Genomic DNA, 23,990 nt, shown 5'->3' with positions numbered 1-23,990 from the left:
CTTGGACGCGGCAAAGCTGTAGCCATCAAGCACTAAATGTGTTCATGTTGATCAATGGAAGCCAGGCACAGAGCATTTTACAGTGCTTCGAAGATAAGATCATACACGAAAGTCAGTATTGCCCTTAGAACGAAAAGGCGGACTCTAGAGAAGCCATTTCTCGGCCTCTGAATTTTAAATTTGAAATATTTTAAATTTGAAATCTCACTACAAGAAAAATATTTACACTCAACTAATTACAGCAATGGCAATCTGCACAAAGGAAGATTGGAGTTTGCTCGCTGAAGGAAGTAGTCACGGTTTTAATAATCCGCTAACAAGAGGAACAAGTGAGAACAAAGGCTGGAGCACATTGGGGAGCTGACAAGATGGCGCAGTGGGTGAAAGAAGGCGAGACCTCCTGAAATGTGTTCTCCGACTGCTGATGGCAGGAAAGTACCAACTCCCTAAAGTTCTTCTCTCACCTCCATACACACGGCACATATGAACACACACACACACACACACACACACACACACACACACGGTGTCCATGGGTTTTAACAAAGAAATGTTCAAGGAGAACTATAGACCAATCTGAAAAGTTCTGATTTTCTGAGCAGTTACCTCTGTATGAATCACTCGGCACAAAAAAGTTGCTTTTAAGTATGTGCTTCTTGACTATAACATCTCTAGAAAGTGAGCCCACGAAAGAGGCCCACTGTGGTGCTAAGCCCACGGCTTGTATATAAGCCAGTATATTAACCATTGATTGACATACACACTAGCAGGAAGAAGCCTGATGAAACACACTTAAAATCTTTATTCATTGATTTACAAAGTGTACAATATTTACATTTAGGCATTAATCCCATATTGGCATGGATGTTGAAGGGAGTCTAAAAATAAATATGTGGCATATAGGTTAATATACACATCATGGCTCTTGGCATGTCAAGCCATCACCAATGGTGAGGTTGAATGGACAGTTTAAAGTGACAGAAAAGTCAGATGGCTAACTTGTCTTAGACCGTCTACATGAATGGCTCCTCCTTGGCTTTCTGAGGTGAGGGCTGGTGAACAAATCACATTCTTTCGAGAGCATTAAACAAAAGCCACTTTGAAAGGCATTGGGGATGTGTGCCACGCATGTGTACAGTGGCTGCAATTAATTCCCAGGCGGTGGGCAATCTGGACCTTTGAGAACCTTATCCCTGTAAACCAGCCAGGCAGGCTCTAATGTGCTCAGTTCCTTGTCTCCCGTTCAGACTGCATGCAGCATTTGGAAAATATTGGTGGAGTGTGACCATGCACACACACATAAAAAAAATGGTACTTATAGTTATATACAACATCAAATTCCCATTGTCTTAAAGCATCTTTAGATGCAAGGTCAACTGTCTCCTCTTTTGACCAGAGGGATAAATCAAGAAGCTATAACTTTACTCCCCAAAGAAAAAGTTTCGACTGGGGACACATGCAAATGTCATCCTGGATAGCAGGATATGTTCTACATGATAAGATGGGCCAATTCCCACGAAGTCAGACCTGTAAGTTTTCCTAGCAGAGAAATTCCACATCCTTTTCTGTTCAAACCTGTCATATCATGCAGACACTACATCTGGAGGAAAAGGCTTCATTTCTCAAACATCTCTGAGTCTCAGGACCTTCATCTGTAAAGCAGAGATATGTGCTGTACCTTTCAGAGTTGCTGGGGGCTTATATGGCCTAACTACGTAAAGTGCTTAGCAAAGTGCCTTTCTCTCCTGACTCTCCCATCCCCAGTTAGAAGCAAGAAACTGATAAGCCTGCCACACTCTGAATTAAGGCTGTGTGATACAACTCCAATCACCTGTATCAGAGTTAGTTCATATTTGGTCCCTGAGGGGGGGTCTCATTTTATGAGCTAAAGTTCCCTGTGCAGGGCACATGTATCTTAACAGCACGGTCCTCCTCATCAGGGCTTTGCTCCGCCAAGTTCCATGCTAACATAACCCACAGCCCTGCAGAGATACTTGGACCAATGATAGTCTCCACGCAAATACTTCCAGAACAACGCTTCTGAGGAAACCACGAGTAAAACCCTTGAGGCGAACATACAACTCATGCTCACAGAAAATGAACATTTTTTTTTTTAGCATCGGTGCATGGCTCATTGATAACTCTCCATAAATGAATGATAAGCTCTACCATTGTTGAAAACAAGCGTTCTAAATTCGTATTTTGTTCAGGAAAAAAAAAGCATTTTTTGAAATATAGTTTAGTTTCTAGTTTATACCATACAAAAATAAATGTCATTTAAAGAATTTACATGGCAAAAGAAAACAATGCAGTTTCTAGGTTTAAAAAAAAAAAAACATGAAGGATGATGAAAACCTTTTCTACTCCAAAGGCAGCACCTGAGAGAAGCAAATACTACGCCGCTTATGATCCATCTTCCTCTCCTCCCAGCACAGCAGTGTTCTTACCTTATTGACCTACCAATAATTTAATTCGGCACTTTCTCCCTAAAGTCACTTGGTTTGGGAAGGAGAGGGCTCTTTGGTAGCCAATACTATGGACAGTGAGAGAATTCTGCTGAGCCGTTTCTGGGCCTTCGCAATGAACTAGGACTCACCTTCACAAAGCTTTCTTTTACTCTGACACGCTCTCTCTGACTAGATTAGCTATATCCGAGTAAAATGCAACACGTGGAGAAGACAACCCCACCGCACTTCGCGAATTTGTAGATGCTCCTGGCCCAGCTGGGATCCAGGAACTCGGGAGGCAGAATTAGTTCTCAGGGCAGAGCCAAGCTCTCCTCCAGTTACAAGAAGGGATAAACTTCCTCTTGTGGGCGCTCATTTCATCATGAAATCTTTCTCTCGTCACCTCTACAAATACAACAAACTTTAATTGCCTTTTTTTGTCCCTTACGAAGAGCAGCAGGAGCGTGTTTCCCTACGTTAAGATAAGAAGGCTGGGGGAATGAAACTGAGCAAAGTCCTTGCTGCTCTTTTAGGGACTCCATCAGAATCTCAAAGAAATTATTCCGTTTATTTTTGGATTTAAAGTTTTAAAATTCTAAAGCCACAGGCGAAGCTGTGATTTGAATTAAGCTAGGGGGTTCTTTCCTTTTCCTGAAATTTTACACCACCTGCATTCATTGCTCTTTCTCCCGCAGCTCACGCATGGCTTCGGGATCAAGAACCCAGACATCCATAAATGCAGAACTCTTTCTTGGAGCAAAACCGCAGATTTGTGGTATAGAAATCAGGGTCTGTATGGGGACAGGCTGACTTAGATGGGGTCTTGGTTAGGCTGGAAATGACAGCATTGAAGCAACGCTTGTTCTTTATGGCAATGTGAATGCCTGGCAGTGATCATGTCCGGGGCGCTGTGGTCGCATTCTGTCGCTACTGCCAGGCCGATGACTCATGCATGACTGCGGGCCACAGGGACACCCACAGAGCTATGTTTGGTGGAGAGGGCTGCTATAAGGTGAGTCCGAGCCACACCCACAAGCAGGACACGATCACTGACACACAGCGTGGGTGCCCGTTTGTCTGATTTATAGGTGACGTTGTGGCAAACGTGGCATCAGTCTCATTGCGAGGGAGCGGCAAATTACAGATATTTCCTTCACAGCAAGAGGTGCAGATCTGAAAGAAAGAATGCAAAGAAAGAAAGGGTGAGCTGAAGCCAGCCTGCCTCAGAAGGAGGCGGGGCATCAGAAGGAACAGTCTGCCTCCTGGCAAATGAGAAGTCTGTTCTACAAAAGGAACAGTGCCTGACATTCAGGAAGGGCAAGAACAGCATCCCATCTAGAAGCAAGTACTCCACATGAAAAATTACAGCCTACATTTCAGGGAACCTACATTCTGTTTCAGGCATCTCACCTTCCCTAACTGTTAGGCTTCACGGTCCTTGAAAATGGGAATTATGAAAATTGCCTTCCTTCCTCAGAGAGGCTCTTCCTGGCAGTAGAAAGTAACTGTTAAGAGGGCAAAACTTCCTCTTTGAGATTGTCACAGTGAGGATAAAATGGCAATGACTAGGGTCCTGTGAACCTGAATGTTTACCCTCATTAATTCTATGGGTATAGTCAACTCCATTCTCTTGAGTGGAGGACAAGCTGAAGGGTTTTATTTATTCAATTACTCTTGCTTTATATCGCTTTACCCATGATGCCTATCCAAGAAGCCAACCCAAGGATTCACTGGCAAAAGTTATTTGGGGCCAGGGCTCCCCACTGTGTTGACCAGCAGCCTCAACACCACCAACTGGGGGCTTGTCAGACGTGCAGAATACCCAGAACTGAAGGACTAAAATCTGAATTTTAACAAGATCCCAGATGAGTCAGATTCATAAGGTGGTTATTATCCTAAAGCTACTACTAGTCAGGAGAGAGGTAAACCTTTGGCCACAACCAACATGAGTCCCCAAAATAGCTGAGAAGAGAGAACACAGGTTGGGGGCAAGTTTAAATTTCAGCCCGTCTTTCTCTTACTAGTATGTAACACAAGCAACTGACACATCTTCGGGTTCCCAGTGCACCTCTTGGGAGAAAAAAGATCACAATAATGCCTGAGAGCCACGCACAGCTTGCTGGAGGGGTCAGGTAATGACCTTGACTTGACCTTTCTTCAAATTAGTAACAAGGAGGCAGGTGGTGTTTTAATTCTGAGTGAATCTGAGAAGTAGCTTAAAAATTGTTTCCGCTTCTAATGAATAAAAGCTGCCCCGGATGGCAAGGCTGTTCCAGGGTACAGAGAAAGGGAGTTTCCCTGAACCCCAGGGAGGTGGCCTGACAGGTGGGCAGATGTCAAGTCAAGGCCCAAGTGTGTGAGATGAAGCCCACAGAGTCAGCGCTGGCACACTGCAAGAACATGCAGGATTCCACGGATAAGCAAGCAAAGCTGGCCTCTTTATAGTCTCCGTCCTAGACAGCCCAACACTCACTTCCCACAGGCACCAGCTAGTGTTTAAAGGGAATAAATCCATGGGAGTGGCTTTCTTATCATCTGTGGAATGATTCAGGAGCCAATGGAGCGCTGCCCTAAACTGGGACCCCAAGAATGCCATGCACCCTCGCTCTAGAGAAAGTTATCAAACTATACTGCCTCCTGCTGCCTCAGGCAGAAGATGGAGTATCTGCCATGCGCTACCAAGATGTGTTTGAGTGGTCCCTGACCTCTCCTTTCAGGACTCTTCTAAGGGAAGGAAAGGCCTAAGCTACTCTCACCATTCCTCTTTACATGGTCCTACACGCCCCATCTGCTTGTCCTTTGCCCGGCTACAGGCTGGTATTCTCCTAAAGCAAACAGGAAAACAAGTACATTTTCACAACCTATGTACGGATGGGTGGGGGAGATCTGTTCATGAGCCCTGGAGAATCCAGTAAAGGAGCGGTAATTAATGCTTCCCCAGACCTTGTAGCCTTCATTCTCTGAGTCTCGACAGCCCGTGGATAAGCACTCCTCCAGTGGGACACAGCGCTTGGTGACAGAGATGCTGTTTCCTGTGACTTCCATGGTGTGCTGAGTGTAGCAGTATCTGGTGTCTGTCAGGAGAAAACAATCCTTCATTGAGATGGGAAACGCGAGTCCTGTCTGACCGAAAAGAACACAGCAGGCTGTCTTCCTGGACGCCCCTCAAATTCACTTTTCATGAAATGCTCTAAATATAGGCACCAGAGGATGGCGGAGGGAAGCAGATCTCAAAGGAAGTAGCTCTCCCATTACCCATCAAATGACTCAAATGCCAATGAAGAATTTTCCTAAGCGTGGACCCCAATAATGAGACGAAACTTCCCTTTCAGGAAATTATCAAAAGAACTGTCTTCTGCTTCCTTAGATGATGACTCTGAGTGTCTGCCATGCTCTCCTCCCAAGGTGATTTTTAGTAAGACATGACAGTACACAGGATGGACACAGCCTCCATGCTAAGATCCACTTCCCCCTGACCCCCTGGCAGAAGGATGGCCTTCTGCAGAACGCTGGTCTCTCTGTCCATCACAGTCCCCCCAAAGCAAGACACGATAGCATAACTGCCTTTGCACACATTTTACCATTGCTCTTATTTTGTATTTTTAGGGATGAGAGGTTCAGAGGATGGCGGCTCACAGGCGGTTAGAGCTGTAGTGGTTTTCAAAGGGAGTGATCTAAGAGAAAAGTTGGGGGAGGGTGGTAACAAGAGGCTTTCGGAAGATGGAAGATTATAGCAGTGTGTGTGTGTGTGTGTGTGTGTGTGTGTGTGTGTAAAGTGTTGGGAGTCGTGCAGCCTAGCCTCTGATTAGCATATGACTACCTGTCCAATGGGTTTCCTCTGGGCAAGGCACCCAGGGAAGGGACTCTGACTTGGCAAGAACCAGTAGTTCACGGGACAGCATAGGAATTTGCAAAATTCGTGCAGCTTGCAGGTTCTTTTCTCGATCGTTGTATTGTTGATTCTTTGGGCAGTTTTTACTTCTCTTTTGTCGGTCACACCTTCGACAGCTGTAATTTCCCCCTGGAAATTCTGTTCTCTCTTAAGTATTTTCCCCTAAGATTCAGCAGGGGTTAATGCTTCTCGAATCTCTTATCTCGGAATTACTAACTATAGCTCCTAATCCTGGGGACTTTTCTGACTCAATAGAGACAGTTGGGTACATATGCGTGCCTTATCAAAGGCTACCTTTTACAGAGAGATTGAGACATGGGGACCCTCTTGTAGAAAAGAGAACTGTTGCCGACATGAAAAAAAAACTGTCTGGGTTTGAATACTGTTGTCCTTAAAGCAATGTACCCGTATCTATTCCTTTTTAACCGCAAGTAGCTGCCAGCTGACGTAAGTGCTGTGAGATCAGGATGTGTTCGGCTCGATATCTAGTTAAGCCTGCAAAAATGCTGAACTCTAGAATATGACTTTGTAGGGGGTAGGAAAGTCTATTTGGGAAAACATAAAGGGGAACAATGGGGCCTTTCATAATGATTATGATGTATTACTTAAAATATGATATATTTCTTAAAAGTCAAAAATAGGAGCCCATAATAAAACTGTTCATGTAATCGTGGTAAGAAAAACTCTATTTAAGTATAAATAAAGATGGCCCGAGCTACTCGGGCCACTTGAGTGCAATCCACCTGGCAGTCACAATTTTTCCTTGTGCCTGCCCCCACGTGCCCATCTCAGGACCTGAACCTGAACTGAGGCTGGAGCCCGGCAGTGAAGTGTTCCCATCTAACATCAGAAGAATTAGAAACGGATTCATTTTGTTGGCAAAAATGACTTTCCACAAAAGAACGAACCTGGCCACCAGAACAGCAAGATGGAGAATGTTCAGGAATGGACCAACCCTACAGGTCTCCGAATCTGGGAACTTCTATTTCCCATCCTCTGATCTCCACGCCCCTACGGCAGATGAGGGCCACTGTGGCCGTCTACAGCCCTTCTTCATCCCGGGAAGAAAGTTTGAGGTTTCTTCCAGGGTTTCACAGAGAACTAAAGAAAAAGCATCACTGCTCCATGTCATTATTTATGGCCTGCCGGCAGCACGCAGCTCCACGAGCCTGGCTGCAGGAGCGTGCTCCAGTCCCCCCTTCATATTACAAGAGATGAATAATTCTCAGGAAGTGTCACTTCACCGTTTTTCATCTGTATCTTGGCTCTCACTCCACATGCTTTATACATTTGGGGTATTTAGTTGCTAATATGGAATTATGGTCTGTGGAATTATTTATTAGGCAATAAAAATTTCCCCCATCAGATTCTGTCATGATTTTGGCAGCTTTTTATCAAAGAGCTAGTGTTCAACGAAGAAGGCCTAATATTAGGTCCCGGGAATGAGCTCATATCTAGACCACACTGACACATCTCGGAAATCATGGAAAGTCGAGGGTTTAAATGTCTCCCTAGGCAAGCTCAACTCACAGGATCACCTCTGAATCTGACCAATGGCAACTCCTTGCCCTGGGTGACATTGCTGTGGATGTCTTTTCCCTGACTGGGGGTGCTGTCCCCACAATGCACCCTGCCTGGAATTCTGTTTCCTGGAGTCAGTCAGACCAGGCAGTCTCCAGATAGCTCAGGGTCCTGTGGAGTTCTTGGGGATTAGGGTAAGTGAGGTCATCTGGGGGTGAACAGTTGAAAGTATTACACCTGGCAAATTCCCCCAAGCCCTGGCCTCTAATTAAAGGTGGAGGTGATTGGCTATTGGATGAAGAGGGGGCAGGTTTGCTCATCTGCAGGCTTTAACAAATCAAGACCAGAAGCCTGAGAGATTTACCCCATCTTCCGAAGAGGACGGCTTTAGTCTTGGCCATCAGATGATGGACATTTATGGCTATGATGGGTATGTATACCTTTTCCACTCCCACCCCGACTTCAAATGTTGGAGAAAGCAATAAAAGCAGGAATGTTCTTATCTCCTGGCTCTGCCTCACGCCGGCAACTTGAGCAGCTGCCAGAGGCTGTGCAGCTAAAAATGTAAATGTGTACAGTTAACATCACACCCAGATGGAGGAAGTAAATCACTACAAGCTTCAGTGTGGGAAACTAGGTTTGTTCCTCAAGTAATGAATGAGCTTGGTCGAAATGAGCCTTAAGATAGCAATTGGTAAACTGGATCCAACTGCTTTTTCTTCATCTTTCTCCTCATTAATTCATCAATAGGAGGTTTATTCCTTCAAATGCCACGTGGTTCCAGTTCCCCGCACTGATTCAAATATTTTTTTTTCAGGAAAATATGCAAAACCCTAACACCTAACAAACCAATTTTTGTCTATCTGTGTTGAGAGGAGAATGGAGTTCATTGAAAATGCCGGATAAGAATTTTTCCTGGAACACCATCAAGCACAATCCACGAGACAAAGACAGGTTGAGAACACCGCCATTGCCTCCCATGGTAGAGACCTTCACTCTGAAGCAGCAGTTTCTTAAAGGCATCCACTCCACTTCTTAGCTTGCAAAGCCCTAGGTGAGTCATGAAATATTAATGCAAAAAAAAAGGTTCTGCAGTTAAATATGGGGTTGGAGTGCTCAAATAAAGTTGAAGTGGTTTCACTGGTGCACGTTTTATGAGCGCCTTCACTAGGCGCTGTAATCTGGGATCTCCAAAAGTGTGTGTTGGGGCTCGCAGATGGAATTTCCCGAGCAGAACCAGGTGAACCACAGGCGGCTTATCACTGAGCGGGAGCAGCCATCAAAACTGAGTCCTAGCCACAGAGCGTGGCTAGCTCCGCATTCTGAAGAACCCTGGGGTTGGTAATGAGGTTATATGAGAATCAAGCCTGCTGATAACTTCACACTAAAAGGATTTCAAAGGCTTTTATCTAAAAGATAAAAGATGGATTTGAATTTCTACCAGGTTAGTTCAGCCTCTAAAATCTCATAGTCTGCAACTGCCTAGAATTCCCAGAGGTTGGGAAGCCAAACTCTTCAACTCATGGTAAAGTCAGAAATGGAAAAGACTGCTCAATCCATAACTGAAAAACACAAAGTGTAATTTTCACAACTCTCTCTGTTCATGTCTCGGTCTCTCCCTCTCGCTCCTCAGTCACCTTTTGAAATTTAAAACCAGTTCATAGCTAAAAGCATTTTCACTAACCAATATAGTTTCCAGTAGAAGAAACTGCTTCAACAGACTATACCAGGGGTTATTTGAATTAAGCCACTACATACGTCTGTGTCGGAGGGAAACACTTTCTCCGAGCTGCCCTGTTCTGTGGTTCTGCTAGTTTGGGTTTAACACAAAGATGTCTAATTTTTACAGCAATACCAGGAAACAATTCCTCGGGTGCGTGAAAATGAAGGGGAAGCAAAGAATTGTAACAACAGCCTTACAGATTCTATTAGAAGTCAAAGGGCTGGTGGCCCCTGCCTGCACACCGCTGCTCAGTTTTTTACTGTGCACTCAGCAGCTCACATCTGCATTGCTGGCCAGGCAGAGACTGCTCTGAGCACCCTAAGGTGCAGGACCTCTTTGCAGTCCCTATTCAACTGTGAATCGCCTCTCTGGGATTTCCCACCTAGACTTCAGACAGGACTTCCAGGTCGTCTTTGTCTATGGTCTTTTCTCTTCTGATGTTTGTTTTAACCCAACTGTAGATGCTCTCTCCTGCTTTGTCCTTGAACCTCTTCTCACTCACGTGACCTCACCAACCTTCTCATTCCACACCTTTGGTCTTCTCCTTCTATGTCCTGGGCACGGCCAGTGTCCCATCACGCCTCGCATGTGTGTAGAACAAACAACAATATGCCTCCCCCCTGATTCTCTTCCCATGTGACAATCTCTGGAAGGCACCACCTAGAATGTGACACCTTTATCTTCCCAAAAAATGTGAACCAGAAATGCTGGAAGCAGCTCAGATTTCCCCCCAAATATGAGCCTCTAAATTCTCTGAAATGCCTGCATAATACATTTCCTACTGCAAGACTTTATCGCTTCCTGGTCTGGGCCTGAGTAACAGTCTAGGAAACTGACAAGTGTGTAAAATTTGAATTCCCTTTGAGGTAATGAATATGTATGCTTACTTAAAGAACCTGGAGACATCGGCTGGATTGTTATGAATATACAGATGAACTTCCGTACATCCGCCTCCATACCTGATACCTCGGTCATTCCTGAAAACAATCTCATTAACACTTGGCAAAAATCTAGTAAAATTAGGTCTCCCTTACAAATCTGATGTCATTCAGTATGGAATTGTTCCCATGTTCACATCAAACGGTGTGAACTGCTGGGTGTGTGGATGTCTCTTAGACAGGAAAGCAAGAACAGGAGCTGGAGACAGCAGAAAACTGACAAGATTGCAGATGCCTGGGCCACTGCTTCTCAACCTTCCTAACACTGCGACCTCGTGTTGTGGTGACCCTCAGGCATAAAATTATTTTTTCGTTGTTACTTCATAACTGTAATTTTTGCTACTCTTATGAATCATAATGCAAATTTCTGTGTTTTCTGATGGTCCAAAGGGGTGGTGACCCACAGATTGCGAATCACTCTTTCCTTCCCAGCACATCTGTTAAGCTCTGTGGATCCCTGAAATCCAGTTCTCACTTCCCCTTCCAGTCTCCAGGTTGAGTACGTTCTATGGTTCTGCTTTCAAATCACTGGCTTTCTCATTTGTTGCTGTGACTCTGTTGGGGTACCCGCTGGACATTTTTATTTCAAGCACGGCCATGTTTTTTTAAACAATCAGAAATTTTCATTTGGTTCCACTCATATTTTCCCAATTTCTTTGGTATTTTTAGGGTAATTATAATGACTGAAGCATTTTTTTTATTGCCATTGACTTAAATTCCTCATCAGGTAATTCTTCATCTCTACCTCAGCTTGGTGATCATTTGTAATAGTTGGGATCTGTAGTGTCCCTCAAAAGTCCACATGTTAACTACTTTTTCACCAGCCTCTTGTGTTACTAGGAGGTCATAGAAGGTTTAAGTGAATGGATTGTGTGAGAGTTAGGTCGTTAAGGCATGTCTATCTCTCCAACCATTCCCGCATACCACCACCATTGTAAAATGAGCTGCTTGTTCTACCACGGCTCCCAGGACAATGTGCAGCTTAGCTGAAGGCCTGAAATCAACAGGACCAACTAACAACTAACTAACCAAGTAACATTCAAACCTCCAAAACTGTGAGCCATGGTAAAGCTTTCCTGGGTTTAAAGTTAGTTGTGTCAGATGCCCCTTATGCTCTCCGTTCAATTTGAGCCCTTCCTGGGATGTGGGATGACTTTTCAACTGAAATCTGGACATTTCTATGTGATGCTGTAGCATCATGAAATCTGGCTTGAGATTGGTGGGCCGATCAATGCTCCCCACACAGGCTTTATAAATGCTGTGCAGAGTAGGGGGTGGGGCTTATTGCCAGTGGGTGGGGCTTATTGCCAGTGGGTGGTGGGAGGCAAAGTTCTGACTCTCCACCCAGCTGGTTTTTACAGTGTCCCAGATGGGGTGGAGGCAGCTCCTTGCTGGTGGACTCAGAAGCCTGAAGTCTACCACCATGGTTTCTGCTGGCAATAGGGGGATACTTTATAATTGCCCAGAAAGAATGAAGAGTCCATTACTTGTCCATCTCAGCAACCATCCTATGAAAGAACTCAGTACAATTGCATGAGTTCTAGTTGGTATGTATTAATGAGATTCTTAATATCAGGGCCATGGGTTCAAGCCCCATATTGGATACCATTGTGTAATCAGAGACTGCGCTTTCACTTTTGTTTCCTGGCCACCCATACCCAAATAATGACATAAAACTATATTAATTACAATACTGTTTAGCCAACAGCTCAGGTGCATTCCTAGTTAGCTCTTACATCTTAAATCAACACATTTCTATTAATCTATGAATCACCATGAGGCTGTAGCCTATCAGTAATGTTCTGACATCTTTCTCCCTTGGCAGCTATATGGCATCTCTTTGACTTTGCCTATTCTCTCTCTATATCTCTGGCTTTCCTGCCTGTCTTTACTCTGCTGAGCCATTGGACAAAACAGCTTTATTCATCAAACAATAAAAGCAACACATATACAGAAAGGCATCTCACATTACAGTATAGCCTGCCACGAACTGAAGGGTGGACTCTCTGTTCCCTTCTGCTAAAAAGGTGTAGTTACAGTTTTGTCTGTGGTGTTTGCTGAGAGTAATGGCTCTTATGCAGAACTTTCCTGTCTTTCTAGGCTGCCTCCTTCCCCGGCTGTTGACTGGCAAAAGGACGACTTTGCTAGGGTTTATTGTGCCTGTGCCAGTGATACTTTGGGTTTATTCTTCAGCTCCAAATCTAGGAAGAAAACCTAGAAGTCATTGCAGCACTACCCTGAAGGCCAGTGCTACTTTGCAATTTTCTCTTTCTCCACCTTTCAGAGTTCTCTTTTTCTTTTTGGTTCCTGGATAATGGTCAGGATTTTATTTGTACTTCATAAGGGAAGCAGAAAAGGGCCTTAATGTCATCTCTCCAGAATGAAAGCATCAGCATTCCTGGTATCACAGGCTACGTAATTATACATAGGAGAATGCTTTGCTTCGTGCACGATAAGATGCTTAGCCATCCATATGACCTTTTCAGGCCAGATGGCTACGAAGAACTCCATAACCAATCCTGTGGTGGGCAGGATCCTGGCTGAGATCTATCTACTGTTCTGGATTATAAAGAATAGGGTTCATTCTCATTGGTGTCTACATTCCTACAACATGTGTCATATCCTTGCACAACTCACCACATGCTTAATATACTATGAAGACAGATATAGATATGGGAAGGCCATGTACAGCCAAGCTCTTCTTCTTAAAGCTTAATCAAATTAAAACACTTAAATTTAAATCTGTGATATTTGAAAAATCTCTACCATGCCTGTACTTTGAATGATCTCATCTAGTTTATTCAGCATTTCTATGAGAACTGTAATTCTGTACAGTGTAGCCACTTGGGGAAAGTATTTGCTAAGATCTACTAAGAGTGTATCCATGCAAACTCTGTCAACATAAGTCACACACACACACACACACACACACACACACACACATAATGCTAAAAGGAAATGAAAGTTCTAGCATAGTCATAGAGAACTATTTGTACAAATAACAACTGGAGACTACAAAAAGGCCCACTGGTGTCAGAATAAATAAATTACAGCATCTAGTGTCTATTCATAGAACAGTAAGAATGACTGGGATGTATTTTTAATAAGATAAGTATACTTCACATAACACTGAGAAAAAGAAATCAGAAAAATAAGAAGCTTATGCAACTGATCTATATTATTCGAAATCAGGATGGTGCCATATTAGTTTTTTAAGACTACTATAAAAGCTACCAAAGAAATGGACTTCCACCAAAGTTTTTCTTAAGTTTTGGATGCTAAAAGTTTGTAGTCGAGCTTTTTTCTGAGGCTGTGCTCCTTGGCTCATAGAGGGCTTCTACCCACCCCACCCGTACATCTTTACATCATCTTTCCCCAGTGCCTGTGTGAATTCCAGTTTCCTCTCACAAGGACACCAGTCATACGGGATCAGCATTTACCTGACTACCTTCTGTAATCTTAATCACTGCTTTAAGACTCTATCTCCAAGCAGTCACATCCATAGGGCTAGGGGTAAGAATCTCTATTTGGAGGTGGTGAGGCATGCCTCCTCCAGCAACAATGACGCCTTGGTTGTGGGAAAGGATGGAGACAAGCACAAGAGAGGCTTCTGAGATTCTGGAAAGGGTCACTTCTCAGTGAAGGCTCTGCTTCCAGAGCACGTTCCGTTTGTGAGGAAGCTTACACTGTTTTGCTCTCCCATGTACGTAGCCCACTGTAATTCAAAATCAGTAACAGAAGGACTCTCCCAGTGAAAGAAACGTGACCTATAAAGGGATGGTCTGCTCGCCCTTACAGAAACCATACAGCCGCTGGCTTCCAAGCATCAGGTTATCTTCTTGGCTGTCCTGCTCCTATCAAAGGATCTGGAGGGATTACCTGAAACTATGGGTTTTCTTCCCCCAGACAGAACTTAACAGTAAACAGGCACTCATCAGTCCAAGCAGATACTAGTTGCCTTTCTCCTGTACCTCTCGGGCAAACCATCAGACTATCCCTTCCCTGCTTTCTCAAAAACATCAACCACACTTTTTTATTGGTATATTTTATTTGAGACAGATCTATGTAGCCCAGGCTGCCCTTGAAGCCCCTGTTTCCTTCTTCTGCCTCTCAAGTACTGGGCTACGGGTGTACATAACCAAGCTATGGTCTACACTTCCTAATGATGGCTGACACATACCATGAGGACGCTCTCCCTTCAATCACTGAAGCTCAGCAATCACTGTGCTGTTACTGGGCAAGGGCGCACACGGTGTCCTGGAAGGTTCATAAACAGTAGCGAGAACTAACATTGAAGCAGACAGTGACTAAAATAAAGGGAAGATGGCAAAAGCATGAAGCAGATGCCGCCCATCTGACACTTTTCTCATACTGTGACAGTATACTCAGTGTAAGAATCTGGGAAGAATTTATTTTGGCTCATGGTTTGAGAGAGCTTGTTCTATCATGCAGGGAAGGTCAGGAAGAGTTCATGGCAGTGGGAGTACGTGGCTAAGACTGCTCACATCTCAGCGAATCAGGATGCAAGAGGCCAGACCAGAACCAGGGTCCACTCTAATCCATTAGCCCAGCACCAGCAGCTACCTCACTTCCTAAATACTCCAGAACTTACCAAAACAGCACCGCTAGCTGGGAACCAACTGTTCAAACACCCAATTCAATGGAGTACATGTCACGCTCGTAACCATAGCTCCACCTGAAGCCACCAAACAGAAAATATCTGGACAAAACCATTGTGAATTGGAGTAGGTTTGATACTCTTAATATAATGTTGTTGCTGCTGCTGCTACTGATGATGATGACGATGATGATAATAATGATGATGCTACTACTACTACTACTACTACTACTACTACTACTACTACTAATCTTACTTAAGATATCAGAACTTTTGGGTTAAAATATCTGGATGAACACTGGAGCACTGGACTGAGCTCCCAAGGTCCCAATGAGGAGCAGAAGGAGGGAGAACATGAGCAAAGAAGTCGGGACCACGAGGGGTGCACCCACCCACTGAAACAGTGGAGCTGATCTATTGGGAGCTCACCAAGGGCAGCTGGACTGTGACTGAAAAAGCATGGGATAAAACCGGACTCTCTGAACATGGCGAACAATGAGGGCTGATGAGACGCCAAGGACAATGGCACGGGGTTTTGATCCTACGTAATGTGCTGGCTTTGTGGGAGCCTAGCCAGTTTGGATGTTCACCTTCCTAGATATGGACGGAGGGGGGAGGTCCTAGGACTTACCACAGGGCAGGGAACCCTGACTGCTCTTTGGACTGGAGAGGGAGGGGGAAAGGAGTGGGGGGAGGGGGAGAAGGGTGGGAGGAGGGGAAGAAGGGTGGGAGGAGGGGGAGGGAAATGGGAGGCTGGGAGGAGGTGGAAACTTGTTTTTTGTTTTCTCCTTTTCTCAATAAAAAAAAATATCTGGATGAAATAGCTAATACTGAATTATATATATCTACTATCTAATTATATCACATATTATATATAATGTTTACACACACATATATATCTATGTATATATGTATGTGTATGTGTGTGTATAATGAAAGAAAAATTTGAAGAATTTTACTTGCTTAGGTGGTTACTCTGGTATCAACACAAAGAATAAACTTAAAATGATAAAATGCAGCTAAAACTACAAAAGTCTGATGAAAGATCAGAGGATCTGAAGAGTAAGGAAGCAAAGAAGAGGAACGCTCATTTGGTTGGGCCTGACTCGGTGCTCTTTCCTTGGGCATCTGTTAATCCAGAAACCCACAAAGGCAGAGGCTGGGAAACCAAGCAAAACCCGCTGCCAACAGGGCAGAGTTTTAGTCCGGGGGTTAGATGCACAAACCCAGTTCAGAGCTAGTGGAGCAACAGGGGAGAAAAAGTGAGGCTGACAGGCTCAGACTGGAAGTCAAAGTTGGCAGTTATTCATACTTAATATTTAACAATACTATGGAGTTCTAGCTTCTGTTGTTTCTGTCAATAGTAAGTTTGGCCAGCATTGTGTAGCCAATGTTTGTGTATGCAGATGGTGAGAGTTCAGGAACTTTAAAAAAAAAAATAAACAATCATTAGGCAGTATTTGGTAAAGCCAATGTTTCCCTGCCCATGCCCGTCAACCATACTTCCCGAATAGATCTGTCAGGAATTCATATGTGCAGGTACCAAATGACAGAGAAGAATATTAATGCACTTCAAAACTGGGCACAGTCCAAATGCCCACCATAGCAGAATAGATCAATTTTTCATGTTTTCCCATAATGATTTAAACATTTGTGAGAAAGACTAACTTTGCAGCTCACAGACTCCTAACTCTGTACTTACTACTGTGTGAAAGCAAGGATTAGGTCCCATAGAGTTGCATTTACACAGAATTTAGTGGCCCTTTTGGAGGTGGGATGTAATGATGCAGGGATCTGTAGGGTTTCACGGCTTCACATAAGTGGTAGACATTCAAAACCTCAATTTGGTAAAGATAATGAGGTGTTCACTTACGATTTTTCCTATGTCTGTATTTTAACATTCAAGATATCTTTAAAATTGGCCATTTAAGACATTAATTTATCATGACAGTAATATGAGAAGAGGGAGTATCTAAAAATCATCTCATTCCTTAGCAGCCTGAGGTGCTAGATGAGATACCTATGTAGATGCAGAAATGAAGTCTCCAGAAAGGGAAAGATCCCTAGAGCACACACTGAGTAAGATCCTGGTTTTCCTACCCTGGGAAGTTTCAAAGCCTCGAGTTAACATGCGATCTAGAGATATCTTGATCTAAATTAAGGTACACGCCTTGGAGGACGATATTCTAAATATAAAGTTGCCTAAAATAAAGAAGAAAATCTCACTCTTATTTTAAGTAAATCAGAAAAAAAGGATGCCCCAAAGATTGGCCTGTCAAAGAAGTGACGGAAATAAGAAGTCTTCCCTAGAAATATGGCCTTCTCTTCATTTAAGCTGGGATCTCATTTCTGTTGCCCACCGTACCAATGTCCCCACTAGACTAGCATGCAGAAAGAGCCACTGAAGGACATCTTCATTGATTCAATTTCACAAGAAAACAGCGGTCAGCTGAGAAGCTGGGAGCAGAGGACACATTCCCCATCATAGCATTTTCTTCTGCTATTCTATCAGATTTTGTCTTGGAGGAGGCAGCGACACTTCCTCATGAAGGGCCCAAACATGCCCAGGCTAGGTTCTCTGAATTGCCATTTAGCTCTTAATAAACATTGATATAGTTCCTCTCCCAACAAAGAGATGGCATGGGTAAAGACTGTGATCGAACCACACAAATCTCACAGCCTATTTTCTATCCACTGTTCCTTCAATTGGTCTCTCATATAATAGGTCTCAATATCCTTTTTGTTTACAAAAATCAAGAAAGAGTGGCCAGGTATGAAAGGAGTGAGATGAAATTACAGGGGTAGCAGAAGATGCAGTAGTGGGAGTCGGGAATGGAGGGCATCTCAGAGGCTATCTCTGGAGCAGAAATTACCATGAATCTCCAAGTGAGAGGGGAGGAAACTCTTACTTTCTCTCACTCAGAAAGGAAGTTCCAGTGAACCTGCGGCAGGTGGGCATGCATCTAGCTAAGCTGTCATTGTTCCTGGGAAGAGTCTAGTCACTGCCAGGCTTCTTCGAGACACGCTGGACCAGTACAGAGGCACGGTCAAGTGTGTCAACTCCATGCGTCTCAGATGGATATTGTGACAAGCTAGACCCATGGTTCCAGAGTCCAGTTTCTGAAAGCTTCAGATTTAGTCACTCCCCAAGCAACTGGCTGTGTGGCCTTATTCTACACAGACAAGATCAAATGCTCTGCCAGAATCAGGTTTTTCACCTTCAACCTTGGGATGACTAAAACCTAGCTAAGCATGTCACAAAATAAGCACGCAACGGCCCCGAGATGCCACAGGAAGCATTGTGTCTTTCCTAGCAACCTCTCAGCAGCCCTCACTAAGCTTGCTGGTCACCTCTGGTCACTTTAGGCTAATGGTAACAGCACAAATGCAGGAAGATGGAGGGAACCACATTTCCATAACATGGTTATTAGTTTTACTGATAGAAATTCACATAACCTAGACTTAGAAACACAAGAATCTTGTACTTGCACCTCTTCTCAGGCTTGGGCGTTGAGTTCCCGCCTCTCCCTGCGGCTCAAAAATACTCAAAAGGGCGCTGCTGCAGTTGCTGGTGTCTATTAATTAGTCTTTGATATACACACATGCCTACTCTTAGGCCAGGTCCTCCCCATCTGTCGGGCACATATGGATGGCCCAGTGTCCACACCACTGCCCTGCGTGACTTCCGTAAGTCTCCTAAAATATTCTAAGTCCTTTCCCTAGCTAGAGAATTGTACAACTTCCCAGTGTGAGGAGCGACTGTCCCCTCAGTCCCAGCTGCTCTTCTCTGCCCTCAGCTCCCACAGCATTTAAGGCCAGACTCACTGGGCACTTAACTTTCACCTGCTGTGCCTAACACCTGATCCGGTCAGATCTTATCTCCCAGGGTAAACTGTCTGCTCCTAGAAAGAAGAAACTAGATTCCTATCTTTCACTGCGTAATTGTCCCAGGGGCCTGGCCTGACTCCTTTATGTCATGGATTCAGAGCGCAACTGTATTTGTCCCCAAGCAGTTACAGAACAGCAAGATAAAAGGGGAGCTTCGGGAAAATGGGGAAGGGATAGCTTCTGTAAAGACCTCTCAGCTCTTCCAGTTGTCTGGAGTTTGAAGAGGAAGATTCTGGTCTGAAAGAAAGCATCAAGACAGGGCTTTCTCTCCTCCTGGGGACTCACTCCAGTGTGGTGCTTCTGGTCACCTGTGTTTCGTCTTCTGCGACAGGGAGGGATTTGTCTGCTAAAGTCTACAGATACTAGTTTACATGCCTTCCTGTGCCCTGTAAGCTCTGCTGAGTCCGTCCTAAGCAGCCACGTGCTGCTGCTCCTGGCTGAACATGTCCTCCAAAGTTCCTCCCCTGTAACCGATTCATCGGCATTAAGAGGTGGAACCTTGGAGAGGTGAAGTCAGAAAGGTAAAGCCGACCTCATGGGTGGGGTGGGGACACCTTACAGGCCTGTACAAGGTGGCTTTGCTCCTTTCTATCTGGCCGTACATAGTGAACACATAACACTGCTCTCCCTGGGAGGTGGCAAAAGAAGGCGCCACATTGGAAGCAGAGCATCAAACTCTCCGGACTCTGAACTTTCCAGAGCCTTGCTGTTGGACTGCATGGCCTTCAGAGCAGTGGGAAATAAGTTTCTGGTTCTTTTGATTTTTTTTTCAACTTCCTGAGATTCAGATATCATGTTCTAGCAAATGACAACAAGGTTAGAAGCCAGTTGGCCAGATCTGTTCTAGTAGGAGCCAGCCCTAAAGCACATCTTTCTGGATTTGTCCAGACTCACTGATGACAATTGTCAAGTTCTGATGCAAATTGAAGCCACTCAGGGAGCTTTTCAAAATCATTGTCCTTGGGATCCACCCACACCAGTAAAAAGGCGTCATGTGGGGGGCACCCCAGGCACCGGTGCTTCTAAGCATTTACTGGCCCGGTTGCCATGTACAGCCACTTTTGAGAAGCAGGGGTTCAGTTGGCCCTTTAACAACTGATCCAAATGTCCATCCTGCAGAGCTAAAGCCAGAACATGAAAACACGAACTCATTTTGAACAAATTTCCCCGTAGAAGGAAAGGGACAGGGTGTGGGTTACCAAGGTGGCAAAATTAACCTTATGATTAAGATAGGCTTCACCGGCATCATCTTTTCCTTGTCTCCATAATTTTTTAAGGCCCTCTGACATCACTACCTAAAATTCAACAAGAGCCTAGAAATGAGACGTTTCCCTCCTAGGAATTAAAGGAGCCTCCAGCAGTTCTCAACCCTTGACTGTTGCGCAGAATCACCAGGCATAGAGAGAGATACTGATGCAGGGCCCGAAACTCAGCCTGGTTCAATTTGTGTAGAGCTGTTGAAAGACCCGGATAAATTCAGACCCCTTTAGCAGAAAGAGTAGAGCCAAAAAAATCTAGCAAGAAGAGGAAGAACCGAAAATCTAGGTTAGCCAGTTCAGTGACTCTGTTCCAGGAACTAGCTGACCATAAAGTTAGATTATAATCTTGAGAATAATCGTCAGAAACAGGGAGTTACCCCCCTTGTGATTATCACTAGTATTTTCGGAATTTTCCAATGACGCCCTCCCTACCACCTTTGGGTTATTGGGTTATGGTTTCTTTCCTTAAATACCCCTTCTCCCAGCTACTTGAGGTGGAACTCTACCCCTGCGTGGGAAATGAGTTTCAGCCCCAGTGCACTGGTTCCTGTCCTGTCAATAAACCTTGTGTGATTGCAGCAAGGATGGTCTCTTGTGAGTTCCTGGGGGGTCGTGTTATCCCGAGTCTTCCCCACTCCGGGGTTCTTTCACTGTGGGTCTGGATATGGCTGCGTCTGCTCACATGGGGACACTTTGGAAAGGCAAGTTCTTGGGCGCATTTCAGGCCTGATGAATCTGCCAGGCAGATGAGTCACAGAGTAGGCTATGGTAGCATCCCCCTGTGCTGTGATAAGCCACAGCATGGGCAGTGGTCGTGCTGTAGGTTGAGAGCCACAGGCTGAGCACACATTTTCAGCAGGTTCTCCTTCAAGAAAGTCCCAGGAGAAAGATCAAGGTTAAAGAGTGTGAACTGCTTGTCTCTATCTGTTAGAACTGCCCTAGCTCTCGCAATGCCAGCCTACCATGACCAGCAAAGGGGCATTCTTTGCACCGGACATGAGAAGTCTTGCCTTATGTTGAAAAATAATGAATGCATTTATTGTATTCGTCATTCTAACATATCTGAATTAAATCTACAGTGGAAAGCATTCACTGCCATGACAACTGCCAATGGAATAGCCCATAGTCCACACACCCCACCCCCACTCAACCAGTCGACTTTCCTACAAAATAAAACAGTCAATTAGCCATGACCTCACAGCCGGATAGAAACTTCGTTTTCACTCGCTAGGAAGAGAGATATAAATAGGATGTGTCTTCTTTTCCCAATGAGCACTTTGGTCAAAATTTCAAGCGGTCCATCTCGTCCTTGAAAGAGAACTTAGCAGTTGAAAAGGCTCAAGGTTTTTTATTTATGCGGTGATGGCATTTAGAATGTCAGCTTTCAGTCTCAAACTGTAAGACCGTGGCAAGACAGGCAGTAAATGAAATCTTTACATGAGCATCGATTCATCCTTTACATGAAAGAAGCGACTAAGGATGAAGGCTTCAAAGAGTGGCAAACAAGCTGCCCATTCTCTACTGTTCCACACTTGGCTGGCCCCAGGGTGGAGACGTCTCAGCTACCTCCTGTAGAGCTCCAACTACGCTTCACGAGAAAGGGAATGATCGTATGGGTCCCTGTGTATCTGAGAGTCTTGGAGGATGAATTATGCATCTGCCCTAAAGATCTGCCGATAACCTCAGACAAGAGGAGCAGTTGCAATTCCAAGCATGTACCTGGTCTTCAGGGCCACTCGCTCTCAAGTGCTCTGGGGACCCAATCTGTCTACTGAGACTTTACCTCGAGGACAGTAGATATCAGGAGCCCAGCGGTTGCATTCATAATTGTCTGCTGCCTTCTCACAGGTGAAGCATTTAAATCCACCAGGATATGGAGTGGCTGCAAAAACCAAGAGATTAAAAAAAAATATTCAGTCAAACAGAGCAAAGAATCCTGTAAAGTTAAATATATTAATTTTTAAAAGGGTTCTCGAGATCTCTTGGAGGTGGAGAAAAAAAAATTAAAACGAAGTATCTGATGACTCAGCATTTTACAGCAGGAAATTTACTCCTGAGACGTGAACACTTGTATTGGCACACAACACTCTGCACCCAGTCGGTTTCATTTAAACAGGCTGCCTACTCCTGATCTGGAAATAGGAAATCTAAAATGCTCCCAAATCTGAACTGTTGGAGCAGCTCTCCAAACTGCACACCTGACCTCATGTGACCAGTTACAGCGTTGAAAGGATTATAAAGAATTCCCTATAGTGACTGTGCAAATGGCTTCCGGGCTATTTACAAGGTGTATATGAAACTAATAAATGTGGCCTTGGGACTCTGGGCTCATCCCAAGATATTGCACTACATCCAGACAGATACTCCAAAATCCAAAAACCTTTTAACACCTGAAATATCTCTAGTCCCATGCACTGCAGAGATAGGACATTCAGCCTACAGTGACCCAACCTGTATGGATCTCAAATGTCTATCAATAAGAGAATGGGTTAAACAAACGGTGGCACATCTATACTATGGAATGGCAGGCACCAACCAAAAGGAACGGATTGTTAGTATTTTCAACAAGTTTAATAAATTCCCTTGGGATTACTGTCAGTGAGAAAAAAAAAACCCTGTCAAAAAAACCTACATACTGTATGGTTATATTTATATTACTATTTTATTATTTTTTATATCTATGCATTCATGTATGCATTCGTGTATGTGTGTGGATGTATGTATGTAGTGTGTGTGTTTGTGTGTGTGTGTGTGTGCATGCCCAGGTACCACCGTATTCATATGGAGACAGAGGACAACTTGCAGGAACTGGTTCTTTCCTGCCAACAAAGTGGCTTTTCCTGGGGATCAGACACACGTGGCGGGTCCACCTTGTCCGCCCACAGACCACTTGGGACCATTTATCAACCTCCTCTGACGTGACAGAATTGGGAATGGACGGCGCGCAGATGAGCGGCTACTGGTGTGACAGGTGGCCATGGGCAGGTACCCTTTGGAGAGGAGGTGTGGCTCACACAACCCCAGCAGAGCTCTCTGACCTTTCCCATCCTCTCTCTGAGCCGGTGCTGTGCTTCCTGCCTTCCTCCAAGGGCAACTTGTTCTCTGCCCTACTCAGGGCTACCTACCTAGGCTGCCCTACCAAAACTGCCCTACCTAGGCTCAGGCTGGAGAGTCACCTGAGAACCAGGCTCTGGAGGTGCTCAGGACACCAGGCATTGTCAGAGGTCAACAAGCCATGTCAGCCCCTCCCCCCCTCGCCAGGGCGGTCTTCTGGTTCCCGGTCCTTGGGTTCTTGTGCTTTCAATGGCCTCTTACCCGGAATCCTCTGCTCGCCTTGTGATTTAGATCTCTGCCTTCTCTAAACAGATCCTAAACATTTTAAACGGTACCTGGCCTCGCTGAAAGCTGCAGGCATTTAAACAGTGCATCTGCTGGAGCCAACAGCTCGCTCTCGCAGATGGCTGTGCCCAAGGAGCCCACTGGTAGAAATAATCATCTCAGGGTAAATTTCATGGCCCACATGGAACCAATTAAGTACGTTATCAAAAATAAACGAAGGAGAGGCAGCAGCTTAAGGCCAGAATTATGGTCCGGATAAAACTTTGATTTTTCACCTTGCCCAAAATAGCTGCCCATTCGCATGCATGACTGAAACATTTCAGAAAATGGACTGTGAAGATGGTACCTGGACTGCGGACTGGCTA

At 44.7% G+C, this 23,990-nt stretch overlaps 1 protein-coding gene across 4 annotated transcripts in view; it reads right to left on the bottom strand.

The window, feature by feature from the left end:
* Positions 1 to 782: 782 nt before the first annotated feature.
* Lypd6 (LY6/PLAUR domain containing 6) overlaps positions 783 to 23,990 on the bottom strand; it is a 116,912-nt gene continuing 93,704 nt past the window's right edge. For all 4 annotated transcript variants that reach the window (XM_041631372.1, XM_041631375.1, XM_041631373.1 and 1 more), the window contains exons 3-5: positions 22,070 to 22,168; positions 5,391 to 5,521; positions 783 to 3,620 (exon numbers count right to left, since the gene is read on the bottom strand). In XM_041631372.1, the coding sequence (XP_041487306.1) occupies positions 3,453 to 3,620; positions 5,391 to 5,521; positions 22,070 to 22,168 (398 nt within the window). In that variant the 3' untranslated portion in view covers positions 783 to 3,452. The remainder of the gene's footprint in view (positions 3,621 to 5,390; positions 5,522 to 22,069; positions 22,169 to 23,990) is intronic.

This window comes from Microtus oregoni, unplaced genomic scaffold (assembly GCF_018167655.1).
Source record: "Microtus oregoni isolate MIOR12 unplaced genomic scaffold, Mior012 000037F_ref0000500, whole genome shotgun sequence".
NCBI lineage: Eukaryota > Metazoa > Chordata > Mammalia > Rodentia > Cricetidae > Microtus > Microtus oregoni.
This window is presented reverse-complemented; position numbering and strand designations above follow the sequence as displayed.